The sequence below is a fragment of the Drosophila novamexicana genome, unplaced genomic scaffold, assembly GCF_003285875.2.
Source record: "Drosophila novamexicana strain 15010-1031.04,08,12 unplaced genomic scaffold, DnovRS2.1 tig00000008-arrow-pilon, whole genome shotgun sequence".
Classification (NCBI taxonomy): domain Eukaryota; kingdom Metazoa; phylum Arthropoda; class Insecta; order Diptera; family Drosophilidae; genus Drosophila; species Drosophila novamexicana.
The window spans coordinates 2262110-2289551 of NW_020824765.1; the positions used below are offsets into that span (position 1 = coordinate 2262110).

A 27442-nucleotide genomic window follows, 5' to 3' on the forward strand; every position below is an offset into this window, starting at 1 on the left:
GATTAGCTAGTGGGCCTGCCAACAAGAGAAGTAATTGTGCTCTGGGCGAGCGTATCCTACTTTGAAATATTCTTCGAATATGTATGTACGGTAGGAAGATAGGCGGGAGTGGGATTTTAATGTCACGGCATAACACGAACATGAAACTAAACTTTTCAAACACGCACAAAAACTTACGGGAAGTTTTCACAAGGCACAGCTCAGCCCAACCCTGTTGACAACAGATATAAATTATTCATTCCTCTCCAAAATTAATTAACAGGAGTGCTTAAATCTGCTTCATTACGTAAATTTTCGCTCACTCAATATCTTTTTCACTCCAAATTCTTCGTAGCCGTCTCTAATTCGGTGTTAAAGCTCTTACATTTGATTTTACTGTCTCAAGCTATAATAATCTTAATTTCTACAAAATAATGTTAATTTTGTATATTTTAAACTAATATTTATTCGAATATCTTTGCATATTTAGTATATAGTATACATATAGATGTTGTACATACATAAATAATATTTTTCGTATGTCTGTGAAGTGTAGTACATGAAATTCATGCACACATTTAAATTAAAAAACTGACATACCAGTAAATATGCATAAAGTCTTACAAGTTAGCTTAAAACATAAGAAGAACATGCTTTCGCATAAATATACTTCCCTTTAGATTCTTATAACATCCGTTCGACTCTCTTTTTGGTAACAACTACTTGCGCTTAACTAGGTAAAATTCACAGGATAACTAAATGAAAACCAAATGCCAAACGAAATTGACGCGGCCAAGTATACAACTTTATGGGGCTTTAGACGAGCATTTTGCCATACATATACGTTAATTTTTAGAGCAAAATTCAGAGAATATTTATATTTGGTTAGGTTTGATGCCTTTTACGATTAATAACAATACGCGACTGTTAGCGGAATAAATATATCAGAATTTTTTTCATTCTGATTCACAAACATTTTTCAATACGGTAATACATACAATATTAATATACGAATGGGTACACATTTTTGTGCAAAATCAACTGCATTGACAGAAATAATGTAATCGTATGTGGAATATATATGGAATATATGTGGCAACCAAACAAGAAAAGTTGTGCTAATATGGGGGCAAGAGAGGAAGCGTGTGGGCGAATGTTTTGCTCACAACACGATAATTATGTAAAAACTTTAATGAAATCACAACTTAGGCCTGACTTTCGTTGCGTCCAGGTACCTGACCGGGTATATTAACCTGACGATCAAGGGGTGAATGCAGTCCCACTTGCACATGAGGATCAGTAATGTCGTTGTATGGCGGTGGCGGCACTACGCCTTCGATTACATCGACGCCACCATCAATAACCTCTAGGTCCTCTTCGTCGTCATCGCCGTTAGAATCGTCTGAGACACTGGCGCTACCTGTATTCGACTGTTCGCTACGTCGCATTGGTGGAGTGTTGGCATTCACATGAACCGTATTGTTGTTGTTGGGCATGTCGTTGTTATTGTCCAGGTTGTCATTCGAGTTAGGTGCAGCATTGGCAGCGACTGCATCGAGTGCCACAAACAGTGGCGTGCTGCCACCACCGTCAACAGCCTGTGCTTCACCCGTGGCACCTTCATCCTCATTTTGATAGTTGGACATAGCCACCTGATAGGATGGTGGTGGTGCCTGTTTCAAGTATTGAGCAATGGCTTCATCATAATTGGGCAGCAGTGTCGAATACGCCCGCTCCTCAGCACCAAAGCCACCGCCGCCAATGCCGCGGACTGCCATTTCGGGCAGGACGCAGGGTAGCAAGCTGCGCAGATGCTGTTGTCGTAGAGTCAAGTACTTGTAGCAGCGCCAGACAATGCCAATGCAATAGGCTTTAAGGAACACGATGCACACAAAAACCACAAGCACAACAACCACCAGCTCTTCGGGCGGCAGCTCCAGCAGCTTCTCACGCCACGGAAGTCGATGGGACTCGGCAATGATACGATGAATGGCCTGTAGATAGCACAAGTAACCAGCGGCGGTCAATCTACAAATGCGAAGCATGCAACACGTTATTAAAAGTCAAAGTATATCATATCAAATTTAACATTTACGTTGTGATGGCAAAGTCGAACAGCTGCAAGCAGAAGAAGGGCAACAGATGAGACGGCTTCCCCTTGATTGTTCCATAAATCATCATCAGCGTAATGGCTATCATGCATGTGCACACGAGACCGCCCATGTCAAAGTTCTCTACAAACGGGAGCAGTTAAATTAACAATGATTTCTTAGCGCAGCTCAGACCCGACTGCTTACGGTAACGCTTACGGTAGTTGAGGGAATGATCACGATAGGCGTAGGGCGGATCCACCTTGCTCAGTGGCGTGGGCAAAGCGGGTGCATTAAGATCGACGGTAAAATCATGATTACCGCTTTCCAATTCATCCATCATTTCCGGATTGCGCCAAATGACAGCCAGGACGCTCAGTGCCAGAATATTCAAGAACTGCGAAAAATAAGAAACAAGAATTATCAGTTCTTTCGTCTTAAAACATATAACTCCTCAATTAACTACAGTGTAAACTCTAAAAGCCGGACAACTACAGGTAAGGACGAGAGTGCCTGCCATGTCCGTCTGCCTTTTTTTAATTAATAAAGATTATAATTCTATACCAATCACTATTCTCTATTTGTCAAAAGAGGAGAGGGCATAAGAAATTGCATGAAATCAAACGATTTCATTCGATTCTCTGCAAGAAGGAACAAATCTTCTTTAAATGGTAAAAATATATTTCCACAGGTGGAAGAAAAAGTCTTTATAATAAAAATCTCTAAATATGAAAGGTCTCCTTCAGTTCTTTGGCAGCTGTTTGGCAACAGAGACACACTTCAGAAACGTCCACCGGCTCTAGCGATTGCCAATAGTCTCCATGTTGCGTTTGAAGCCAACTGAGATAGCCTATGAAGGCCTCGTATGGGAATTCATCGGAGATCTGGCAGTGCAGTCGATGGTGGTAGGTGCACTCTCGATCGTAGATCCAATTGCGCTGCTCCGGAGGCTGCATGCCAGTGCGCTCCAGATGCAGCATAAACGCGTCTCGATCGGAGCCATAGCAAAGCCGTGTCGTGGTGTAGCCAATGCCATCGTGTAACTGCTGCAGCACCTCTGGTTGCGAGATAATACGCTTTAGTTCAATGGATGTGGAGTGCCGGTCGTGCAGACGAATGAGCAACCAGGGAGGCACTAGGGCAAAGCGCACACATGAAATTAGCTGGGCTATAATGAGCCGCCGTGTGGGCCATTGGAAGTTGAGCCATCGCACGGCGGCCATGAAGACCTCCAGTTCTGTGTTGACGCCTATGCCGTTTGAGCTCAGCAGCAGCCAAAGAGCATGCATGGGCAGTTGGAGGAACTCCTGAGAGGCGACTAGAGTCAGAAAAAAGCGACCGACGCGCTGCAGCAAAGGACGATGCGTTCGTTCCATGCGCAGCAGTCGCGCCTCTAGATACAACAGCACTGCCGACTCCTCTGTGATGCCATGCGCCAGGCAGTGCTCGCACTGCTTCTCCAGCTGCGGTATCCTAAGAAAACTGGCGGCGCGCAACACCTCCAATAAGCCGAGCCGAGACAACAGAGGCGCATCCGCAATCATCCAATCATAAATAAGCCGAAATGCGCGGGGCGTCACCCACTCGGATGGCAACTCCACGTTCACAGTATCGTTGCCCAAATCACAAAACAGACCCGAGAAGCACTGCAGCACGATAAGATGCACTTGGAGACTGCTCTGCGCAATGGTAATCACAGCATTGGTCTTTCGATCTTTCTGCACTATCTCTGACAGCAGCTCGTAAAGATTTGGCTTGGCGACTCGCGCTTGGCACTTCAGCTCCGGCCATTCATCAGGTGCTTTGTACCCCAATGACATAAGCGTGTGATCTGTCAAATTATTATGGGGCGTATCAGACTGGCAAAAGATGGGCGTATAAGCAGAGGAATTAACAGCCCGTGGCTCAAATTTCTCTTGCCATCGATGCCTAGCCCCAAACTCAGACTCTTCGCTTAGTGGGTTGGAGGAGGCAATGGACTCAATAGACGTTGAATTACCCTCTTCGTCCTCGTATGTATCTTCATTATATTGGTGCATCGCATTGGCGTTGCAGTTGGAATCGGATACGGCGTAATCACTGTTGACTCCGATGACATTGGCAGTGGTACATTGGCCGCCAAACAGAGTTCCAAATACATTATACATTAAAATTTATTTTCAGCTAATAATAGAGTTCTTTGTAAAAATTGTCAACAATGTGAATTGATAGAAATTGTGTCCACTTGACGAAGACAAATAAGTCAATTCAATTCGTGACCGAACTTATAAATCTATATACATATATATACACATACATATTTGTGAACTTTTATATGTTAGTCTTTGAAGGTTGCAGGAGCGAAAGTTTGTTTTCTGAAAGTGATGACTTTAAAGCCAAAATACTTGTAATTTCCATTAGGCCAAATATGGAGACTATATAAAATAAATAAATCGTGCTATCAACAATAACAATTAATTACTTCAGGAACCTGATATTCTTAGTCACCAAATAAAACATCCGCTCGCATAGAGATGAGGGCATGATTAATCAAGTGAACTCTTAAAAATTCGGATGTGTCTGACACAGATAAGCAAATTTTGATGCACAAATAAAGAGTATGCTCAACAACTAGCTAAAGTAAAAACAAACAAGAAAAGCCGTCTACCTTCGGCACACCGAATATAACATACACTTGCTACTTAGACTACGGATTTGAAGATATGTGGAGCGAATTATGAAGCCTTCATTGCTGAGTTTGGTAAATATATCTCCTATATCTTTAGAATACAGTAGTCCGATATTGATAAGATTTTGCGGAGAGAAAATGGTAGAACTGAAAGTTAGACTGAACACAATATAGTTACACAATCGATGACAAACACACTATACCCTTTTTAAGAGTATAAAAAGAGTAAATGTTTATGCTGAACTGCCGTACATGGGTAAAAATAAGGCAATGTCTCGTCACGTGGAAAACTTTCGATCCATATTTACTTTTGTACATTCATGGTCATTTTGGATGGCCCTGCTTAAATATTTATGGTTGGAAACAGCTATTTTTATAGCATTAACATTATGAAAATTAGCTGAACCTTACGCATGACCTTTCGTGTGATTAACATTGTGCCGAAATTGAGCTGAAACATGTCAAAGCCAAAGCCGCAAATGTTTGCTTAGTTAAGTCAATTGTTTTGATAAAACGTTTCAATTTTTGCAAGGCTTGCAGTTTGAATCAATCCGAAATCTGAGATGAGCAAAGTCTAACGACTCAATACTGCAAAATTCCTATAAATCAACTGGCATATGTCACGTCGTAATATAAATGGTTTGTTTAAATATTGCAAAATCGTGCGAGGCGCCGGGCGACTCGAAGTGGGTTGGCCTGCGGTTAGATTCATGCAAATAAAACTTGAGTCGCAGCACAGCTCGTGTGACGTCACAATTGCGCGAAATACGAGAAGCGAAAGTTGACAACCTTCTCAGCGGTTTTTGCAACTTTCAAAGTCGCTGCCTCGGTAACAGTTTGAGAGTCACAGTGCAGCGACAATTGATTTTTCCCTTCGTGACACTGAACAGGGTCAACTTGTGTGCGTGTATGTGTCAGCTGCGCGGAAATAGCTGCAGTAATGCGTAGGTGTGCGTAGATACTCTAATCAAGGCTTTTGCGTCGCAAATAGCTTACCAGGTGCCATAGGCCAATCATCAATGTAGCGGTATGCACATGCAGGCCAAAGCAGCAGGTCCACTCCTTGTTGACCCGGCCATGGTTGCTGTTCCCGTTGTTGTTGTTATTGCGTTGCGGGCCCATTTTGACACGGATCCTGAACATTGCACGTCGCTCTGAGGCGACAGGTGTTGCTGTGTAGTGTCGCAGTGCACTAGAGACGGGGAAATGCAAGATATCAGGCATTAATTATGTTGATGTGCATCGAAATTAGATCTACTTAATGCAGTAATGTTTGTATGTATGTGTGCATGCATGTATACACACACGCGCCCACTCGCCAATCTATGAAATAATATGCATACATATGTATGAGTTGTATGTATTTAATATTGTGCCACTTTTTCACTTCAGATTGTGTCTCATTCGTACTCGATTTGAAGCAATATATGCTAGGATTTTTCGATTTCTAATATACGCATTTCACAATCCTACCTTGCAGATGTTGTTTTTTGTTGGTTTGACTACTTAGAAATATTTATGTGTCGCACTTTAAATGTTTTTACGAACAGAGTTTGGATTTGCCTTAAGCAAAAATCCAAGCAATCAAACAGTGTGCCCGTTCTCTGTGAAATAATCGGCTGCGTATCGATATTCTCAAATTGGATTATTTTGTTGCGATGGTAGGCACGTACGCTGTTCCCAAGCAACTCTACTGCAACACAAATTTGCTCTGTTGTATTTTTTAAAGACACTAAAGGAATAGAGGCAAATAAAATGGAATATTTAACTGTTAATTATCATCAATGAATATTTGACTTACATTTTTTATAATGGATACTAATTATTTTCATAAACAAAACAAACCCCCTTATTTAGACAAATGCAATCGATAACACAATCGATAGCCCCATCGAGTTACAGTAGTATATATTTTGTTGTTGCTTCAGTTGCGTCTCGTCTCGTGTGCCGTTCTTTGCGTAACGTTAGATCCGTTGTTATATTATTTTTATTTTTGAATATAACTTGACAACATGGTATTAATAAAGGAATATCGCGTTTGCATGCCGCTTACTGTGGAGGAGGTGAGTACACTTCGTATTTGCCGGTGGAAGCCAACTTTTACCAATTCAGCATTTCGCAGTACAAAATTGGACAGCTGTATATGATTGCGCGCCACAGTCTGGAGCAGTCCGACGAAGGCGAAGGTGTCGAGGTGATAGATAACAAGCCCTGCGAAGATCCCGTTCACGGCAAGGGACAGTACACGGAGAAACGCATACACCTGTCCAGGTGATAACTGGCACTATCCCAGCAGGATATGTTCCCTCATCTAAGCATAATATTTCTTTCCAGTCGGCTACCATACTGGATACAGGCTATTTGCCCGCGCGTTTTCTACGTGACGGAAAAGTCATGGAACTATTATCCCTACACACTAACAGGTGAGCTTGCGACCATCTGCCGCGTATCTATATATAACTCAACGCCCCACAAATACGGCCAGCCCAGCCTGTAACCATACCTCTCGCGATTAATCCACTCCAGTTTTCCAGCTGACTGCTCATAATTATTTGTATCCAATTATTCGTTTAGTTGACATCAAAGTCACTTTGCCATATGGTTGCCCTCTCGTGCCCTCTCATCGATTTGGCGCCTTGGCCTGGCATGTCTACGATAAGCGTATATATGTATATATGTATACTCCTATGGATATTTGTGACCATATCGCTTTTGTCATGCCACCAATACGTCACGGTCACAGCCGTTACCTTTCTGATAACGCTTACAGAAACAGAGAGAGCGTGGCTGTCGGGTCGGAAGTGTGTAATCTGATAACAGGTGTTCCAATTCACATCGATCCCGGTTATTGCTAGTGACTGATTTGTTTGGGATCCTCGATTGTCAGTTTTTGAGCAAACAATTCCGATAAGCATTGGCACCGTGGCAGCTGTAACCAGTCTGGCTTAGTGGGCTCTTCACATAAACAGATTGATATGACTTGTACGCTAGTTTTTGGTCGTTTTAGATATTATCAAGTGATAACTGATAACAAGCGTAACTAAAAGAGTTACAATAAAATCCCTCCATCCAGCTATTTGTTATATAGGCTGTAATTAAATTAAATACCCAAATAAAATGGCAGAGTATGCAGAAAATTTAAATATTTTAAAATATTTGTACATCCTTCATAAGACGCGTTTAAAAGAGAGGGAGAATGCATGTTAAGTGAAAGATAAAATTTAAAACATTTATACGCATATGCATTTACAATTTTAAATCCACCATCATAATTCTTTAAATGTAATTAGGAAGAGAAACAAACAAGCACACACATACAGAGATATTTGGCAACCTAATTGGATTTCGATGTTTCTATTTTTAGTTATTTTTTCGGTAAAGTTAAATTTATGTCATGTATTGATTTTTTCCCTTTATATTTTTATGTTCATGTTGATTCAAATGACTGACCACATGGCAGAATACACGGTAATTATCTAAATTGATTGGGCATGTCGACTCGTTATATATATATAAACATCTATACTTTGCATATTTCAGTGCTCCTTCATACCCAAATTAAATGTTTTAATCAAGACCAAATATGAGAACAACAATGGCAGCACTGAGAACGTAATTAGTATTTAAAATAAATCTTAACTTGGAACCAGCTAATTATTGTTATTCTATACAGTGCTTAGATCTCAGCGAGGAAGAGTTGAAGGCGCGTTCAGTAGACCATGTGGACATTGCATTTGACGAGTTCAGTGGCAAACATTATAAACGCGAAGAGGATCCAAAGTTCTTTAAGTCAGAAAAGACAAGTAAGTCTAACCATGATAGATCTTGAAGCATTTGTAACTGTTTTCGTTTGCAGATCGTGGTCCACTTATCGAGGGCTGGCGTGACTCTGATACTCCTATTATGTGTTCCTACAAGGTGGTGCTGGCCAGCTTCGAGGTCTGGGGCCTGCAGACCAAGGTGGAAGACTTCATACAGCGTGGCATTCGGGATATTTTGCTTCTCGGCCATCGCCAGGCCTTCGCTTGGGTGGATGAATGGCATGGCATGACCCTGGAGGATGTACGCGCCTATGAGCGACAAAAGCAAGCGGAAACCAATGAGAAGGTTCAGTACAATGCGAGTCCACAAGTAGCCAAGGATAATGAGGCTGCCGCAAATGGTAGTACAACGCCCACGGATGGGGGCAACTCTTAGAATATTGTTTAAATGACAGCTAGTTGAATTTTTGTGAATGTTATACCAAATTTTTGCCAACAGGGCCGGCAGACAGTTTTAACCAATAGCTCAATAAGATAATGTTATGGGACATTGCGAGCTTACAAATTTCTCAAGTCATAGCCATAGGAAGTACACATATATACTACATATATTAATGGTCCAAACAAGCTCAAGATACTGAAACTGACTTGCAGATACACATAGAAACAAATATGAGTACTACTCGTAACCAAAAAAGAAAAACATCAACTACCTATGTAACATGATGTGTTTACATATTTATGATTTGCATAAGGATATATTAATGTGGGCAACTATTTTAGGTTTGGTTTTTGTTAACTATTCTCTTTAGTTATTTGATATGTATCCTCGTACATAATATGCAGACGCTGTTGATGAAAATGCGCTGATGACTTAAATGTACAAATACAAAATTAAAAATAAACGAACGTAACTTGTGTAAGTAGTAAACCTTCTGTTGCAACTTTATTGCTTAGATAAGATCATACACATGCCACTTTAGGTTTCTTAGCCACATTCAAAGTTTGATGGCTGAGGTGGTTTTATGTATTCGCTGGGTACACATATATATTTAAAGACAACTAGCGTCGTTTCAGTTTTTATAGTGCCTTAAAAGAGAAGCCAAGCATTTGTTTTGGCAATAGAAAATAAAGCAATTAGTATGCGGTTGTCGCAGCTTTTATATACGGCACTCACATTTGGTAGTCTAACATTTTCTAGCGGGCTTATCAATCAGCTGTTGATGCTGCACACATGCATGGCTACATATAAATCAATTGGCACTATTAACACAGACACGCGAGCACCCATGGAAAAATGAAAACAAAAAAATTTCATAACAAACTCTCTCAGCTAACACACACAGCAGCAACACAATATAGGCTCACACATATGTCTCGAACAGCTGATTTGGTTGAAGAGATCTCCGATGCCGCCAAAATATGTCAGCGTTTAGCATTTGCGCCTCATTTGAACTTCAAACGCGAGAAAAGTAGCACAGACCGGGCGAGAGATACGGATGCGAAGCGATTAAAAACTAAAGCTCGGCAACAAAAACATGACATTAAAATATGTAGCAAACGCAGCCGCATACATCTATGTGTAAATAGCCGTCGGTTTGGAGCGATTCTGGAAAACAAAAGTCATGTGCGAATCCAAAAATGTGAAAGACATTCGAAAATTGACGTATCCAAACTTACACGTGTTTTCAAAGAGATCGCAATAAATACGCATACATGTTATATTCCCGTGCCAGTGAATAAGAATGAGAATGAGCCACCGAAGCACCTTTACTGATGGAAACTCATTTGCGATTAGTTTTTGTCTGTTGCTGGCTATTTTCGGCAGGTGCGCAAACTATTAATCAGACATTGTTCAAAGTGTTTTCGATAATCGCCGTTTATATGGAGAGCCTAAGCTGGCTGCGCATACGTCAAGTATGCCTTTCCAATTGGTGTCTGATCCTCGTATCTTACTGTTTTATTAAATCTAATAGCTTCGTACCGGTCTGTGTCAATGTTAATATTTGGCTCCCTTACATAAATCAATCTGCTCACTTTTTTTTTATCAGCAACGGGTAAACCAGCGCCAAATGGGCCTATCGTAAAAGCTATTTACATGTGCTCAACTGCACCATGTTTATGTACCTATTGTATAAGCCAACCTGAAGAGCACTGAAGTGTGTCTAAGCTTTTCGACTGAACTGGTTGATTTATTTCAAATGCTCTGATATTTTTTTTTTATTAATTAATCTTTTTTATCTTGTTTTTATCTCGATTTAAAGAACTGGAATAACAATCGATTTGTCTATTCAAATTTGTGTGTCGAAAACAACACATGAATTAACTGTTGTCTATTTCAATTTAATCGGTCCTGTGACAACTATCTAGATATAAATTGATTGATTATCTGAGGGGTCATCACACTTTTGGGGAAATCCATCAGGTGGCGGAAACTGGTGGTCAAGGGTTAAAAGAAATAAGTTTCAAGTGTGTTCCGATCGTTTTACTTATTTTGAAAGCAAACAAACAATAAATCCGGCAAAGCTGCAAGGTTTAGAGTTTTCAGCTGGCGACAAATGGGCGGATGAGTGATGTCTAAAGAAACAAAATATATGGCTATCCGTTTGTATGACATATGTATTTCATTATCTTAATTTTGTTCAAATGTTTTGAATGATAGATCAATACTTTGGATGCAGACAGCTTGTGGACCGAGTAAAGAATCCTAGAATTAAATGGTGGTACCTAACCATTTCGTCGCAATCTAATAAAAACCTCTGCAGGGTATCAATAGGTGATTATATGGTAAGGGTATCATCATATGACTAACTAAATACCTCTTTGCCCGTTTACTATTGTTTGAAGCAACGTTCTTATAAGTGACGCAAAGGCTTCTTGATTTATTGTTAGAATTGGAGGCACAATTAATCATGGAGCGTTCGATTTATACAGCGCTTCTTATCGTGTCTTTACCTTTGCCAAAAATAAAAATTTAGTTTTATATGCCTTTCTCTACATATAACTACTCTAGAAAATATATTCATGTTGTGGTCGGTTTTTTTTATACCTGTTTGGGATTTTCAGCAAGTAGATAAGCTATCTAGCTTCTTGCTTCTGTCTTAGCTGCCATATCAGATAATACCCTATTACCTGATGAATGTAGTGTGTGAATTGCGCACTCCTGCGGTTTGTGCCTAAAATAACTTGGCGTCTGGTCTATATTTGTTTTGTTTATAAGAGTATCATACAAAATTTTAAACACATGACAGATAAATATCATCTGATAAACTTACTTAGCTATTCTGTCCCATTCTTTCTAGAAATTTGTATACTCTGTCCGCCTGACTTGACTGTCTACTAAAAACGTTTCCGTTTTAATACTCTTAATCCTAACTAGGGATAAGGAGTATCGTGCACTCAGGACTTTCTGCCTGGGACGTTCCTTAAATTAAAAACTAATTGGAAGTCGATGCGTGACAAATTCTTGAGTGGATTTATTTATATTGCCGAATTGATAAGCTAGTTTTAAGTGGCTGCACCAAATCGAGAAAGATAAAGGTGTAGGAACACTATTTCTTATAGCACCTTATGAGATCAATGCATACGTTTCTTATCAACTTGTTTGAGTAAAAGACGTAAATTGGGCATTTAGTAAACAATTTCATTCAATCATTCAACGTGTGTTTTAAAAAAAGACCGGAAGCAGATTTCAGACTTAGTCGCAACGGTATGTTGATAAAGCACACCACAGTACGCCTTCTAGTAGAGAAGAGAGCATATATTTAGGGTTATATTAATTTGGTAGAAAATGCGTAACGCATAGAAATCTGTCTGCTTTAATGCAACGCCATACAGATTTGCATAGCTCTGTCTTTCTGTTGTAGGCAGTACGAGCTCAAGCTTCCCAACATCGGCCTATTAAATTATTTAGCTTTATAAAAAGGAGTAGGTTGAGTTGTTATATGGAAACAATTTCTGTGTTGAAGGTATTTGCACAGTACTCATCAATTACCACAATTCTAGCTCTTCTTCTTCTTTTTAGTAAGTTTGAATAAATAATTAATTAATAAAATTAAATTGTATTATACATGGGTTTTGCCGGCTTAGACCTTGGCCATGCCGTTAATAACAAGAATAACAATTGTTCAATATTTACTTCAATTTTTTTTGATTGGCTTAATAAATCGCAACGAATTGTCACAACCAAATGTCAGACAGCATAAAATACTTTTCAATTTAAATTGATTGCCAATTGGTTTTAGTAGGTTGCGCACTTGTCTATTTTGTTGGCAGTTAGCCGAACAGACCACGTAGATATATCTCCAAAATTTGTCGGTCCTATGCAAGATACAAAGAAATGGAATTGTTTTGAGACTAATTTCCGTGTTAAATAAGGCAGCGCTCTGTACTACCAGGCAGGTAATTAAATTTGGTTACTAGCCGAATTATCGCTGCAAATTAGTACGATTCTTGACTTTCTGTTAGTCTTTCAAATAACACACATACGCCATGTGCGCAAATATTTGTTCTTCACGATTTTGCCCAACAGTCAAGCTAATAACGTACAGCTACCATTTTGGTAAATTTCAAAACAAATATTTTCGTCGACTTTAATTATAGCCTGAACCCATTAAAAATGAATGAAGAGGGTATAATGTGCTTATGTGGGTTTATGTAACACAAAATTCTTCATTCAGGACATCGAGCAGCGTCGTCATAATTGATAATATCGATAAAAATCGATTTAGACATTTTTTTTAAGTATAACTGAACATATTAGTTATTGGTTTTATGCAGGTTTTTTTTTACGCAAAACGAGTTTATCATTTTTTTTCGACATTTCTTCACATTACCAAATGGATTGTATAAAAACCGATTTGAAGACTAGGGTTTTCCAGCATTAAACAAAAACTATAAGAGCTAGATACATCAAATTTATAATTCAGACAATTGGAAATTTAACACCCTTTAAATACTTCCCCCTTTCATTCTTAAAGCTAGAGCCCAGTGAATATGTGTGTGCATATTACCATAACCTTAGGTTGGTATGTTGTTCATATATGCATTTTTAACTTTATGTTTTTTTTTTTTCGAACTCATGTTTAGGTATATTTTATATTATATAATATATATATTTTTTATGATATAAGCCAAAATGAGTCGTACAAGAGATTTAGTAGTCGAGCACACTCGACTTCGACTTTCTTGTTTTTATTTTGTATATTTTTAATTTTAACACTTGCGCAAAAAACATTGATAAACGATGCTAATTGCAACTAATCAAACTTCTAAACGCCACCAACAAAATATCATTGAAATCGTAAATACAAAATAGATATGTTTTCATATTAATTATTTGCAATATGATAGGTTTTGAAATAACTTAAGTCCTAAGCTGTACTGAAAAACAAAGTACACTGGGGAACATGTGGAGACCCCTTTTATTGAATAAGCCCCCGGGAAAATGGATTCAAATCAGGTTCAGTTATGTATTGGAAAACAGGAAATATTAAATAAATAATTTGATTTCTTTTAGACCAGCTTACAGCATTGGCAAGTTGATCGTCAGCATTGTTTCTCTCATTTTGTGAAATCTGAACATATGTGTCACAAGCAGATCTACCGATGTGCTAAGTGACACCACCTTCATGGCAGTCTGAATAATCGTCGCGTCCCGCTTATATACAGAGCTAATTAGGGCCTCACAATGTTGGCTCTCATATTTAGTACTCGATCAGAGTGCTACCGATTAACTTTGCGCGGAACTCATGTACATGTACTCGTATAAGCATATGTATCTCTTACTTATGTGTATTACCTATACCTTTGTATGTGCATGTATGTACACAAGTTAAATAACCATAAACAACATTTGGGTTAAATTGGAAGTGCCAAAATCGACACGATGCGCAATTATTTGCTGGATACGCGTTAGTTGTCAAAAACTAGTAGGAATGCTCTCATCAAGAGGTCCGGACTAGAAAATACCCTATAGGCAAGATTTTAACATTACAAATCTGTTTGGCACTTTTTATAATAATTCATATATTATTCAATTAAAAACTTCCAAGATATTATTTGAAAAATATTAGACAATTATTTCAAACTGCGGCAGGTCTTAAAATTTGATTAATGATTATCGAGTTCATCGTAAATATATTAAATTAAGCGAAAAAGTAGAAAATGAAACAGCATTTTGCATATCAATAAATTCGTGAACACTAAAATAATGATGGAAAATGATGATAAGATGGGGAAGGTCGCAGAAACTGTTCTAGATGAAATATTATTTAGGGTATAAAGCATACAGAGATTAAATCAAACAGATACAATGTATATATTTGTAAATGAACAACTCTATAAGCAAATAAAAATTGAATTGTGCTATCGATCTCTATTTATCACGGAGCTAGAGTGAACACCTCCATAAAAGTTGAATGGCTCTTCGAATTGGCGTATGTTGATATGGTTTGATGTTTTGGCATGCCAATAATTATCACCTAGCCCAACCCCATTTCCAGAAATAGATTTGATTGTGCCCGCAATCAAATACGACTTCAATTGCGTACTATATTGTTATAGCTTATTTATTAATGTATGTGCACAGGTATTGCGGCGCCACGTATGCTCCGGATGATTCCCCGACCCTGACAACTACGTCCACAACGGTGGCAGCTGAGATGCCGGCTCTGAACCCCGGCCACAGCTGCGTTAATTGGACGGCAGCGCCGGAGGCTGCCGACGGGAACTGCACCCGCCTAACGCGCCATGGATTGATCAGGTGCTATGGCGGCATGAATAACCTGGCATCGCTAAAGTAGGAGATTAAATGGCAGATCGGATGGCTTACTAATTCATGACATTCTTACAGTTCCAAGCTGGGAAAACTCTTTCCGGCGCAACAGATGCTGTTGTGCGGCTGGCCCAAGGAGGCTTTCAACCCGCTCGGCGAACTGCAAAAGTTTCCCCATCTGCGCTCCTTGACCATCGAGTACAGCGGCTTCACAGAGTTCATATTCGACTTTCCGGATATGTTCCATCTGCAGGTGCTTATGGACACCAATTGGGTTTTGAGGTTGCCAATTTGTATGTTTTGTGCACTCATTGCAGGCAATTAACATTTCCTGGACGAATCTCTCGTACATCTCTGCGCGCACCTTTAAGCGTGTGCATGCGTTGCAAATTTTGGATTTGCGCTGGAACCAGCTGATCCAGCTGGATGGACCGTTGATATTGCCGCGCACCTTCCAGCAGCTGTACCTGGCGGGCAATCCGTGGAACTGCACTCGAAACTTCAAGTGGCTCTTGTTGCAGCCAGAGAAGGGTCGGCTGGTAGCCGATCGCGAGGAGCTTATCTGCACCGACCGCAAGTACAAGGAGCGACAAATGCTGCTTGTCATGCACTACAAGGTGGTAAGTATATACAAATCTAGATATGTAAAAACCCAATTCTGGTCCATCTACTGATCCGCTGATAATTCCAGGTGCTGAGAAGAGAGTGCCAATCACATGCGGACCTTCTGAACTGCACATGCGTAATGCATCATATAATTCCCAAGGCATACATTCCACTTTACACGGTCAACTGTTCCCATCTTCAGTTTCAAAGCTTGCCCGCGTATTTGCCAGAAAATACTACCACGTTGTACATAAATGATAATCAGGTAAGAACGTCTAGTGAGTGATATATAATATATTGTAATTTTCACTCACTAATCCATTTTAGATCAGCGACATTTATCCACTGAAAGATAATCCACACTATCGTCATGTGGTGGATGTGCAGCTGGAAAATAATCGGATCTCTAACATTGACCTTCTAGAGGACACATACTGGCTGCAAAACTTTCGCTTGCTCAACCTGCAGGGCAATCTGTTGCGAAAGCTTCAGGTCTATGCGCTGGACAATGCCCTAAATGATAACGAGAATGCGAATCTCCTGCTGCTTAGCAAGAATCCCTGGCATTGCACATGCAAGTTTGGAATGCGACTGCGCGAATTGCTAACCAAGTACAAGGATATTGTCCGTGATGCGTGGAACGTCACCTGCACCTATATGCAGGGCGATGAGCTGCGCCTGGCCAAGGTGCTGTCGCTGACGCGTCACGACATGTGCAACATAAGTCCCGACGATGGCATGCGAATCCATCCCATTGACTGGCTGAACTGCGTCCTGGCCAGCCTCATCATTCTGATACTTGGCAAGCTCGCCTATGACTACTATTTCTATAGATATCACGGCCGAGTTCCTTGGATAGTCTTGAAGATGCCGTAGAAAAGCTCAGCTTTTAAATAATTGATTCAAAGTATTACAAATGTAAATAGTTGAGGGTGTTCGACTGGAGATACCCTGTGCATAGGCCCGAATGAAATGAAATTTAGGCCTTTAAACGGATCGGAGATGCTTCCTGCTGCTTGTCATAATGACTTGCACAACTCCATTATACTCCCTTCTAGCCCATTTTAGTACAGAGTATAATAAATGAAATGTTTTTTGAGTTGAGCTATCAAATAAGTTCACCTAGGGCAATTTGATCTTATCAAAATAAGAATTGTCGATAAATTATTTAATTTGTATTTTTATATTATACAAAATTTACAACAAGTGTAAATATATTTGTAACTGGAGTAATTAATGTATTTTCAAGTATTTGTAAGAGTTTTCTGTATTTTTCCTGTATTTTAATAGCAAATTAGCCAGTAAATATTTACCTATTTTATTTATTGTTAAAATTTATTATTATAAAAGAAAAGATATCAACAATAATAAATTTGATTGGTTTGTCAATTACAACGATCCCTTTTGTGTTGGGAAATAGAGGAAAAACCACACAGAAGTGCGTTCCTCTGGGTATCTACTGCTCCGTCAATCTCGACAAGAGCACTTTATCCTTGTTATAGCCAGTACCAATTGATAATGGTCCCTCAGGCTGGGAATACCAACACTGAAACATGCAACCAAAATGGTTTTTGTTTCACTAGCGTGATTATCGTATTCCCCAATGTGCTTTTAACTGGTCATTTGCAACGAGCTGCAGTTGCTGCACCCGACGCCGACTTAGTTATTGTCAGATTTTTGCCCAAAATGGAAGGTCCGCTGATGCCAATTGCTATTGGAATAAGCCGTGCCATTGGCTTGTGCAATCTTCGCTATATGCCGGAACTGAAACGTTTTGAGCTGGATCATGGGTTCATGATGGTTTATTGGCTGTTCTTAGATGTAGTGTACCTGCTGCTCACACCCACGACCTTTATCGTGATGGTTCATAGCTTTTTTAGCTGCCAGGATATGGACATGCTGGCTGTGGCCTTTAGCGCAGTGGCTCTGGCCAAAGGCTGCTCGATGCTGGTGATGCTGGCCAGCATTTGGCTGCGACGTCGACGAGTGCAGCGTCTCGGAAATGGTCTGCTAACGTTGCTGGAGCGATATCCCAGATATCATGATTATAGCTTTTGGCGGCGACACTTTTGGAAACTCTTCTTGGGCACCGCACGTTTCGTAGTGCTAATACATCAGCTGTTTGGACCCGGCAGCGCGCTTATGTGCGGCGAAGACGATGAAGTTGTGACAAAAGTGCCGCTCACTTACATCGTCCTGGCAGTGGCTACTCTGCTGATGGAACTAATGCTTAGTTGCACAGACACCTTGATATACTTTCTGCTGGCTACCAGCAACCGTCTGCTTGAGTGCATGTCGCAGGAGCTGTTTGAGCTGGCACAGGATGTGCACTGGTTACCCCCATCTCATGGCTGCCATCGAAGTGTTTACCAGCGCCAGCTTTTGGCCGCTTGGCGGCGTCTCTGGCGTAGTTGTTTGCGTCTTGATGGCTTGCTCAAGCAGCTGCTGCATATCTTTCAGCTGCAGATGCTGTTGAATCTGTTTACCAACTATCTGATCGACATAACTATTATATTCAACCTGGTTATCTATTTTGCCGATGCGGAATACATCAGTAAATGGCGAATTATTATCTATTTTGTGATTTGCATATCCTACCACTTTGATATTATGATGCACTTCTCCATATTTGGAACCAACCACCTGCAATGGATGCACCTCTCAGCTCGCCTACAGAAGCTGTGGTTCGCACTGAAGCCAATGGATATAGATTGGCAGGATACTCACGCCATGGCCATGTTGCGTCAGGTGAGTACACAGTATAAACAAGTAACAACTTCCGACTAGAGCATTTCCGTTGGGGTTTTTTCTATAGGTGGAGTTCGCTGTGATTTTTCTTAACTGGAAGCAGCAGCGGCGCCCGGAACGCATGCGTCGTCTTCAAGTTGTCGGCCTATTCGAATTGAACAGATCATCTTGGAATTCAATGAACTCTTCCATAGCGACTAATGTGCTCATACTATGCCAGATTGCGTATAAGATTTATTATTAGAGCAAACCTTTTGTGACCTATTTCGAATGCAAATGTGCCGCAAGCCTAAAAGCTTTATAAGCTTTCAAAAAACCCAGTTTTAAAGCTTTTTAACATTAAATACAACTTTTCGAAGGCAGCAATTTCCCAGTATTTATGTGGAATAAGAAGCTGCTAAGTTAATAATAAGTATGCTATAATTTTGTAGGACCAGTGAACTGAAATAAAATAAATTTGTTAAGAAAAACCTGGATAACTTTTACATAAGTTTTAACAAAATTAGAGGGGGACACAACACTGACTTAAAAAAATTTGTCCGTTTGTCTGTCTGTCTGTCTGTCTGTCTGTCTTCCTATGTATCTGTGTCTGTTGTACCAGTTTTTAAAAATCAGATACCTGAACCGATATTATTGTGAAATGGCACTAATTAAAGCTACCAAGAAGTAACATCATTATCATTCTAATTATCAATATCTATTGGACTTCGGCTAAGACAGTCTTTTAAAAGACATATATTTTTAATGTTCTAGTTTGTCAAGCCCTCTTCATACCTACGCTTCAGATCAAATTGCATTAGAAAGATGACGTGGCACAGAACGGTGGCTAAGTACCCCAGACAGGCAGGCTTGTCGAGGACCACACAGCCGCAAATTCGATAGACAAGACGATTGTTGCGTAGGTGAATCACAAATAGCTCCAACTGCAAGCAAAAGGGGCATATTTGAAAAAGTGGCTTAAATTTTGAAAATTGACACACCTCTTTCTCTGACTCCGGGCTCAGTGTGTGTAGATTGTTAAACTGTTTAACGAGCTGAGCCGAATCATTGCATGAGTTTATTGCGCTATCCAACATATTCATAATTAAGGCCGAATTCCAAAAGTTGAATACAATAAGTCCGTCGCCAATGAGAAATCCCCAGCTATCGGACTCGATTGTCTGATTAGCAAATTGCACGGCATGGTAGAGAATATTCACATTAACGGCAAACATATTCAGAAAGATGCTGGCATTAGCCACGTCGTAAATGCTAAATGCGCGTCGGGCCAAAATGACCCACTCGGCGTGTATGCCAGCAATGCGTCTCAGATCCTCCTGCGAGCGCGATCGCACGCGCCGGCATAAGGCCTGCAGCGAGAGTTGAACAGCCAGGAACTGATGATTGAGCAGCAGGAGAAGCGTAAAAAAGCCAATTCGCCCCACAGAAACCATCAGCATTGCAGCAGCATGCATCAACAGCTGCAAACGATTTCCCGAGCTGAGCAAGCGATATTGCATTAGAATCGAGCAGCAGAGCATCGCATAATTAATGCACAGATTGCGGCGCAGTACTCCCGCCAGAATCAATTGCATTCGTTCCAGTGACTCTTCGCCGGCAACACGACACAGGATTTGCCAGTGGGCCCTCCAATGCACAAGAAAGTCTCTGTAAAGCTGTATTAGCCGTTGGCGTTGTAGCCAGACCAGCCCATAGCAGCTCAAAATGGCAATAATGCGTACCATCAGTCCAACAATGAGAGCCCACTGCAGCACAATGTTGTTCCTCATATACCCGCTGAAGAGGCCGCCGAGCATCATACACGGTACCTCCAACAATAGCACCACGGTCAGGAACACGCTATAGATCATATAGCCGGCGGATACCTTCGCTATGGCCAGGTCGCAGTTACCAATTTTCAGCGTCGTTGGCATCAGCCCATAGACGAGCATGTGGTAGTAGCTTATGATGAGCAGCACGCGTAGCTTACGATTCAACATGCTTCGGTTAGAGGCACAAACTAATTGAAAATAGATGGAAACCGAAAAGCCTTTGGCTGTTGACTGTTAATGAGGCAAATTAATTAGTTAAAGGTGCGTTTCGTTGATGATAATCTGATGGCTTGACAGTTCCCAAGGCTCATTTATTTTCCATGTAGCGTGGGTACTCAGGTTGATTTATTTGTTATACATACCTTGCTCTTCTATCGGCTAACAGCTCCGTTAACATGATCACTTATGTATAAATATATAATTTAAATTACATACATTTGTCGAAAACCCATTTACCCATTAATATTACCTTACAATATTGAAACGGCAGCTTGGCGCTGGATTAAGGGTATCTTGCTGTCGGGCGATATATCCCGTCTTTCCTGGTTCAACTTATTTGTTAGACTCTTATGACATTTCTCTGCCCATTTCGAACGCGTTTACAATTTTTAAAACTACCCGTATTGTCTTGAGCCTCATGAGTAGAGATCATTTACATAGATATATGAAAATGTCTTTGACGTCCATCAAGTAAAGAACCAAAAGTTGGAATCAACGTATTCCATCCATTTTATTAGTGAGAATCTTTAAGCGAGGGGAATTTTGTGAAAATTGCGAAATACGTATCAGGTTGATTTTCGATTATGAATTTAAGCTCGAAGCTACGAAAAATTCTACCGATTGTTCACTTTTAAGATCCTTTTAATATTTATTAGAGATTCCACACGATTATCGATTTTGGGAAGTCCGAAATTTCTTCTGGCTTGATGTCAAGAAAAATATAGTTTTTCCACCATCAGGAATGCTACAAAAACTTGGGATTCTACGGCATTTGGAATATGTGCACAAATATCATGGCCGACAGTGGAGAAATACATTTTTGTGAGATAAGATTGATTTTCAATGCTGTTGACAGCAAGCGAGAGTCCTTATTAATAATTTGCATACGTTTCTGTAAGTGAAAAGTGCTTCAGTTAAAGTGCAGACTGTTGTTTTTCATAAAATTGAGAGTGAGCGTGTGAGCGGCCCAGTATTATGCTCTTGTTAAACATCGCCGGCCGTGCCTGTTGCCTAATAGCGTGTCGTTTCGCATCAAGTTATTAAATATTAAAAGCTATTTATCAAACGCGTTTCAATCGTTGGTGATTACAATGGGTTGGTCTACAAAGCGACGCCAACAAGGAAAGTAATTGTTTGTCCGAAGCCGCGGGGAATGAAGAAAGAACTTATGAAGCGTTCCCCTTTTTGGATTTCAGACATGAAAATAAGTATTGAGAGCTGACTGTTACAAAAAGTGGTTTATAAACTAAAAACAAATAGAATATACAAAAATATATATAAAATTAAACAATTTGTTTGCTCTTAAATTTTTTTTATGCTAGCCTGAGAGGGTTCATTTTCTTCCTGCTTCTTGTTCGAATAGAGTAGGCGGAGTCTCATCCAATTTTCCACTATTTTTTCAACTATTGCTTTTCTTCAGATTTGTATACCCTTGAGCCGATCCGATGTCGCCATCTGCATAAGCGCGTTGATCTCAGAGACTCACTCTCTGTCGAATGCTATAAGTGACAACTTACTAGCCGAAAATTTCGAAAATTCGTTTTCCCTCATTCGTGCAGTGGTAATAGTCTACCTGCAGCCCCTTATAAGTTCATCCACAAAAGCGTCATTAACAAAAGCAAAATGATGTTTAATTTGCTTGCTGGCTATTTGGATGCAATTTCAGAAGCACAGCTTATCTGGACGAACCTTGCCATATTGTCCCACTCCTACAACTGGCGGCTGATGTTCGGGCTCCATGTGTCCAGCTATGGCATTAAATATGACGCACTAGCTAACCCTATCATTTTCTTCTCCTGCCCCAACAATATTTCTTAGCTGTGTTTTGTATTAATTCCAATTATCCGCACGACTGGGGAATTTTCATTTAGATTGATAGGATTTGGGGTCATTATGCGTTCCATCCGTCTGTGGACGCACAATCAACGTCCGCCAACCATCTGGACACACACATTGTTGTCATATACTTTGTTGTTTCTTCTTTAATACCCTGTACTCCAGAAAGGGTTAAGGAGTCAAAGGCATAACACTGTGGGAATACACAATATATATTATGATCGAATGAATGCCTTTACACCGGTTTTAGAGGTTTTTGAAACTTAAGACAGGTTATAATTATTACTGATTATTATAACTACTACACTTTCTTGACCCCTCTTATCAATTAAAATTATCCCTTTGATCAAAATAGCTATCCCTGTTTCTTCAATGCGAAAGCGCAATGAAGCTGAAATTTCTTCTGTCTCAAGAAAATTCCACCTGCAATAGTAGAGAATGTATGTTTGAACTATTCTGTTCATTAGCTTTAGCTTTAAGCTTTAAATATTTTGAATATTTTTGTCAAAATTAATTTAAAAATTGTTTTGATCTTTCCGAAAAGTCTGTCCCTCCTCGTTCGATCGTGAAACCTATTTTTAAACTCTACATCTTAAAGTATCAAATTCGTGACTCTGCGTATTGAAAGTCATATCCTTCTTTTCCAGTTGTGTTTGCAATTTTAAGCAGAAAATGTGTTGCGAGTAAAATACCCGCTAGTTCAAGTATTTAGTTGTATTTTGTTTAGGGTAACTTCTACTCAATCACAGCCAAGTGGAGCACTCTGACTTATTGTTTCAGTGTTTGCTGTAGTTGTTGTTGTTGTTGATTTTCGTCTTGGGCAGATGTGTGGCAATCGATGGTCCGTTTGGGGCACTTAATTGGCAGGGAGGGCTTCTGTATTGATTGCAAAGTTTCGCTTATGACATGGCCGGAGCACAACACGAACAAATAAGATTTCTTGCAAAAACTAATTAGCAACGGGCATAGTTCATTTAACTTGCTCTGCTTTTTCATGCTCGGTTCGGAACTGCTTTTGTTAATGAACCCATTTTGAGCTCCATTAACTGAATTAAAATTAGAAAATTGCCGAAAATGCATCAACAAAATGTGCACATTCAGCAGCAGTTATTGGCAGTTGCCCTTTGTCGTAACTCTAAACAGAACGTCGATTTCCTAATGTTGCATTCGCTTTAATGCAGTCAATTTATTGTATGGGCTTTCCATAAGCCGACATGGCTTTTAAATTGACAGGATGGAACTTTCGACTCAAGCCGCAATCAACAGAACCACAAGAATGTGGGTCAAGTAGTTTTCAACACTTAAATAAACTCTGTGCTGCATTGCCACGACTTCAACCGGCTCGTGGTTTCATCCTTTCGTCCTGAATGCGAGCCAACAAAATGCTGGACAGCGTATTCTTTGGCGTTTTCGTTTTCTGGGTCACCGTGGACGTCGCATAAATATAAATTGTATTGTTTCAGAAAGTTTTTCCAGTCGAGTTTCGCGGCTAACGGAAAAGTAGTTAAAGTTTTGTTTTCGTCGCTAGTTTATTGCGTGATTTCCTTTGCAATGACACAGCCCTGACAGAGGGGACGCTTGCGAGGGTTGCTTTTGGCCGGACTTTTCTCATCTCTTGGCAGCCGACTGAGCCCGTTTAAAGGTGCTAAAACATTTTCCCAAATAATTTACAGCTGTCGTTGGTGTATTTGTGGTTATTTTCACAAGTTGCGGCAGAGTTTTTCGGTTTTCCCAGCAATTTGTTCGGGCCATAATTTCGTATAAACTATTGACTAGAAAACTGTTACACTTGTTTTTGCTAGCATTCAGTTTATCAGAGCCAATTTTAGGAGAGCAATGTATATCCCAATAAATGTTGTGCTGTTAACTTCTTTAATGGAAGCCGAACTAAATAGTGGTCTGCTGTGTTTAAGGCTTTTGGGGATAGTCAATGACTGTCTCTGTATACTTCCTCGACAGGTCCTGAATTTGATGTATGGGAGAGGGGGTCTTCTGTCAATACATGCTCGATTGGCATAAGTATTGCCAATTAAAGTTACAGCTTGAAAGTCCATCTGCTTATCGCTGCTATAAGGCCCTGAAAAATCGAGATTTCACTCTTGCTGACCAATGACAGTTCTTCCTCTAGGTGTTTCACACTGTGGTCACAAACTCTTGATTTTTTAGGGATTTTAAGGTATTGCAAACTTAGCACAAGTTCTCTCTCTAGCTCTTTTGGCCTTAGTCAATTCCCAAAACTCCGTCTTAAAGACACTGTCACGTCTGCTTTTTGCCCTAGACCTTGAATCTGGTAATATATTTAGACAAGGCGTGGCTTCCATATTAATACCACCATCCTGTTATAGCCGATATTGATGGTCGGTCTAGGTAAAACTAATAAAACATATAACAAAAAAAATATATAAAAATATATTTTTGTTACCTATTTTATCATTTTGTGTAAGGTTTCTTCTCTCTACTTGAAACATGATTGGTTTCTGATTGGAATAGTGGGCGCAACTAATTTGTGTGGTTTTCCTTTCCTAATAGCAATATATCACATATTGGGCACCTTCATAAATTGTGTGAGCGTATAATGAAACAATAGAATGGCATGCAGAATATTGCCTGATGAATCACCTATTGAACATTCTGCGAAGTCAAGACTCCAGCGAGATTAAATAGATATATTCAATAAGTTGTACTTTGCTTACGGTAAGGCAACATTCGTTTGAAAATTAAAGCATACTTTTCGGCTCCAGCAGCCTCACAGCTTCGTCTCATTTTATAAATGATTCACAATTCACAACTGGATTGCAAACATTATGCACGTCGAGTGCAACGTGACCAAGTCCGGAGCGGGCCCTCGGGTGGCGGACGCTTTACATTTCCTGACTTTTGCCTGCCACTTCTAATTGCATTTTTACTTAGTGCAGGCGGTAAAGTTTGCGACGATTGCCACGCCCCTTTGGCCCAGTCCAGCAGCACGCGCAAAAGTTTAATTAAACGTGTTTGATTTATGACTTGTGAGGGGGCAGCACACGCTGTGCCGCTTCCCCGGGCTGGGCTGAAGCGTAACTCTGAGTGGGTGGCAACCGCAATTCCAATTCGAGAACCGAATGCGTTTATTTTGTTTGGAGTTTGATGCTTTCTGCTTCCTCCGTGCTGGCCATGAAAGCTAAGCACCTTTATGGCAGCTGCAGATGTGTATTCGTGTGTGTGTTTGTCCCATATGATTTCCGTTCTCGTTTTGAAGCACCTTACAAACGTGTTGGGGCTGTGTGCGTATGTGTGCTCAGGTGCCATAATGCGTTTATTGTTTTCATTGCCATTAAAGTTGCATTTTTGGGAGCTCGGCCCTCAACAAGTTAATCAATGCTATATCGGCCCCTAAATTGCTCAGAGAGCTACCCAATCTGGGTCGCAAATCCCTGTGGCTTATGCCTTAAATCAGGTACAGGCCACAGCACAAATCTCTTGCTCAAAATATTCCACGATAATCAACTTTGATAGGCCTCCAACTTTGGCATCGTGGCTAAAAAAAAGTGATTCAGGAAAGCGCAAGAAATCCGCAAAAACAAACCGAGTCCGCACAAAATGTCTTCCCGGGTCTGCCCTGGCTGCAATAGCTATTTTCTTGGGCCGCCCTTCTTCCATATTTTTTATGGTCCTGCGTGCAAAATGAAAATGGAAAAAGTTTCGTGTTAAGGAAGTAATATTTTTCGATGAACTGGCGGATAATCGCTGCGTGCTACATTGCCCACTGGATGCTGGCTTAGTGGGCTTAGCTTTCGTGGTTGGCCCGACATCCAAAAAAAACAAAAAAGAAGCTAAATATAAAACCATGCCTCCTGATTAGCCTTCAATTAGGTGTTTTATTTTATTCAGCTCCCATGTGCTGGATTTCTGTATCAAACAAATTTATTGTATGGCTTTTACGCAATATCTCGCAATATCTGACAATGTGCTGGGACACTTTCAAAAATAAAGCTTGTCAGAAATCAGACAATTAAATGTGTGACGTCTTTTAAGTTTTAAGTCAACAAAAAGATCTCTCTATCTATTTTTAACACTAGCTAATCAGCTGTATGAACATTTATTGCTCACCATACGATGGGCTTCAAAATACATTTTAAAAGGTCTTTGTCAAAATTCACACTTTTTGGAAAATCCTTGCCTCCTTGGTGGAGGTTTCGCTCTAAAATTAATTTTCAAGGATCTATATGAAAAATCATTTGAGACGTGTTTCACACTTTTCACAGAATCCAAGGCTCCTCGGTAGAAATACGATTCAAAGATTTTTTAAAATGCTAAGCACAAACGTTTAACAAAACTCGGTAGTTGACTATATTATTTTAACACATATGCTTAATGAAACTAAAAATAAAAATATTTTAAATATATGCACAAATATATTGAAAATCAGTAGATAGGAAAGGGAGGTTGTGATGGGAAATCACCCTGCTGGGGTAAATTTATAGCCTGTGCGGAAAGCTGAGAGCTGGGGATGGTAGGAAAGATTTTATGAGGAGGAGAGAAACATCGATGGGGAATACGTTGTAAAATCAATTGTTATCTTTGAATAATCCAGTAAATGGGATGTGCATAGTGTAATCTGTCGTGATACCGATAAAGTGCGATAATTCCTGGTAGATCTGGATGGAGAAAAGAATTGAAGAACTCCTAACAGAAGAGAAGAATCTATATCGCCAATAATCACAGAGTTGGAGTTTTAATAGTATTCCTTATCCAGTTTTCTATATGATATACACACTACCATTTACATTTAATTACATATAATGCAATATTTTAATTGTATAAATAAACCGACACTGGATTACTTAGTTTTTTTCCAACTGTTTCAGCAGAGCGCGGATTAACAATAAAAAAAGTACTAAAACCAATTCATGTTTAATCCGCATTCTGCGATTTTATGGTAAAAATGGAATGCATGTTGCGCAAACTAAAAA

At 39.9% G+C, this 27442-nt stretch overlaps 5 protein-coding genes and 3 long non-coding RNA genes across 11 annotated transcripts; 3 read left to right on the forward strand and 5 right to left on the reverse strand.

Moving 5' to 3' along the window:
- Positions 1-456: 456 nt before the first annotated feature.
- LOC115759159 lies at positions 457-6328 on the reverse strand. 3 transcript variants are annotated; one of them, XM_030700219.1, is made up of 5 exons: positions 6211-6328; positions 5734-5929; positions 2289-2466; positions 2075-2213; positions 457-2007 (listed from the first exon to the last, which is right to left on the reverse strand). In XM_030700219.1, the coding sequence occupies exons 2-5, from the start codon at positions 5878-5880 to the stop codon at positions 1185-1187; spliced, it is 1287 nt and encodes a 428-aa protein (XP_030556079.1). In that variant the 5' UTR covers positions 5881-5929; positions 6211-6328; the 3' UTR covers positions 457-1184. The 3 variants fall into 3 exon arrangements, with proteins under 3 accessions (XP_030556079.1, XP_030555926.1, XP_030556005.1); XM_030700066.1 differs by having other exon boundaries at positions 2277-2466; XM_030700145.1 differs by lacking the exons at positions 5734-5929; positions 6211-6328 and adding an exon at positions 4069-4242 and having other exon boundaries at positions 2277-2466.
- LOC115759384 (cytoplasmic phosphatidylinositol transfer protein 1) lies at positions 4354-9418 on the forward strand. Its single transcript, XM_030700314.1, has 8 exons — positions 4354-4809; positions 6595-6800; positions 6860-7008; positions 7072-7160; positions 8198-8205; positions 8278-8349; positions 8411-8540; positions 8594-9418. Exons 2-8 carry the CDS (start codon positions 6750-6752, stop codon positions 8932-8934), a joined length of 840 nt encoding a protein of 279 aa, XP_030556174.1. The 5' UTR covers positions 4354-4809; positions 6595-6749; the 3' UTR covers positions 8935-9418.
- Positions 9419-9486: 68 nt separating this feature from the next.
- LOC115761134 lies at positions 9487-9945 on the reverse strand. Its single transcript, XR_004017714.1, has 3 exons — positions 9867-9945; positions 9676-9761; positions 9487-9587 (listed from the first exon to the last, which is right to left on the reverse strand). It is a non-coding gene; the product is annotated as an uncharacterized LOC115761134 (long non-coding RNA).
- LOC115761120 (protein singed wings 2) lies at positions 9857-17186 on the forward strand. Of its 2 annotated transcripts, none has more exons than XM_030702761.1 (6): positions 9857-10326; positions 15088-15297; positions 15352-15526; positions 15591-15893; positions 15965-16144; positions 16207-17186. In XM_030702761.1, the coding sequence occupies exons 1-6, from the start codon at positions 10244-10246 to the stop codon at positions 16753-16755; spliced, it is 1500 nt and encodes a 499-aa protein (XP_030558621.1). In that variant the 5' UTR covers positions 9857-10243; the 3' UTR covers positions 16756-17186. The 2 variants fall into 2 exon arrangements, with proteins under 2 accessions (XP_030558621.1, XP_030558631.1); XM_030702771.1 differs by lacking the exon at positions 9857-10326 and adding an exon at positions 14816-14935.
- Positions 11157-11697, reverse strand: LOC115761142. Its single transcript, XR_004017716.1, has 3 exons — positions 11548-11697; positions 11318-11453; positions 11157-11257 (listed from the first exon to the last, which is right to left on the reverse strand). It is a non-coding gene; the product is annotated as an uncharacterized LOC115761142 (long non-coding RNA).
- Positions 17187-17245: 59 nt separating the features above from the next.
- On the forward strand, positions 17246-19054 carry LOC115761126 (putative gustatory receptor 58c). Its single transcript, XM_030702786.1, has 2 exons — positions 17246-18627; positions 18695-19054. The coding sequence occupies exons 1-2, from the start codon at positions 17398-17400 to the stop codon at positions 18869-18871; spliced, it is 1407 nt and encodes a 468-aa protein (XP_030558646.1). The 5' UTR covers positions 17246-17397; the 3' UTR covers positions 18872-19054.
- Positions 18334-18683, reverse strand: LOC115761140. Its single transcript, XR_004017715.1, has 3 exons — positions 18607-18683; positions 18478-18549; positions 18334-18407 (listed from the first exon to the last, which is right to left on the reverse strand). It is a non-coding gene; the product is annotated as an uncharacterized LOC115761140 (long non-coding RNA).
- Positions 19055-19189: 135 nt separating the features above from the next.
- On the reverse strand, positions 19190-20773 carry LOC115760753 (putative gustatory receptor 58b). Its single transcript, XM_030702235.1, has one exon. The coding sequence runs from the start codon at positions 20604-20606 to the stop codon at positions 19377-19379; it is 1230 nt and encodes a 409-aa protein (XP_030558095.1). The 5' UTR covers positions 20607-20773; the 3' UTR covers positions 19190-19376.
- Positions 20774-27442: the final 6669 nt, after the last annotated feature.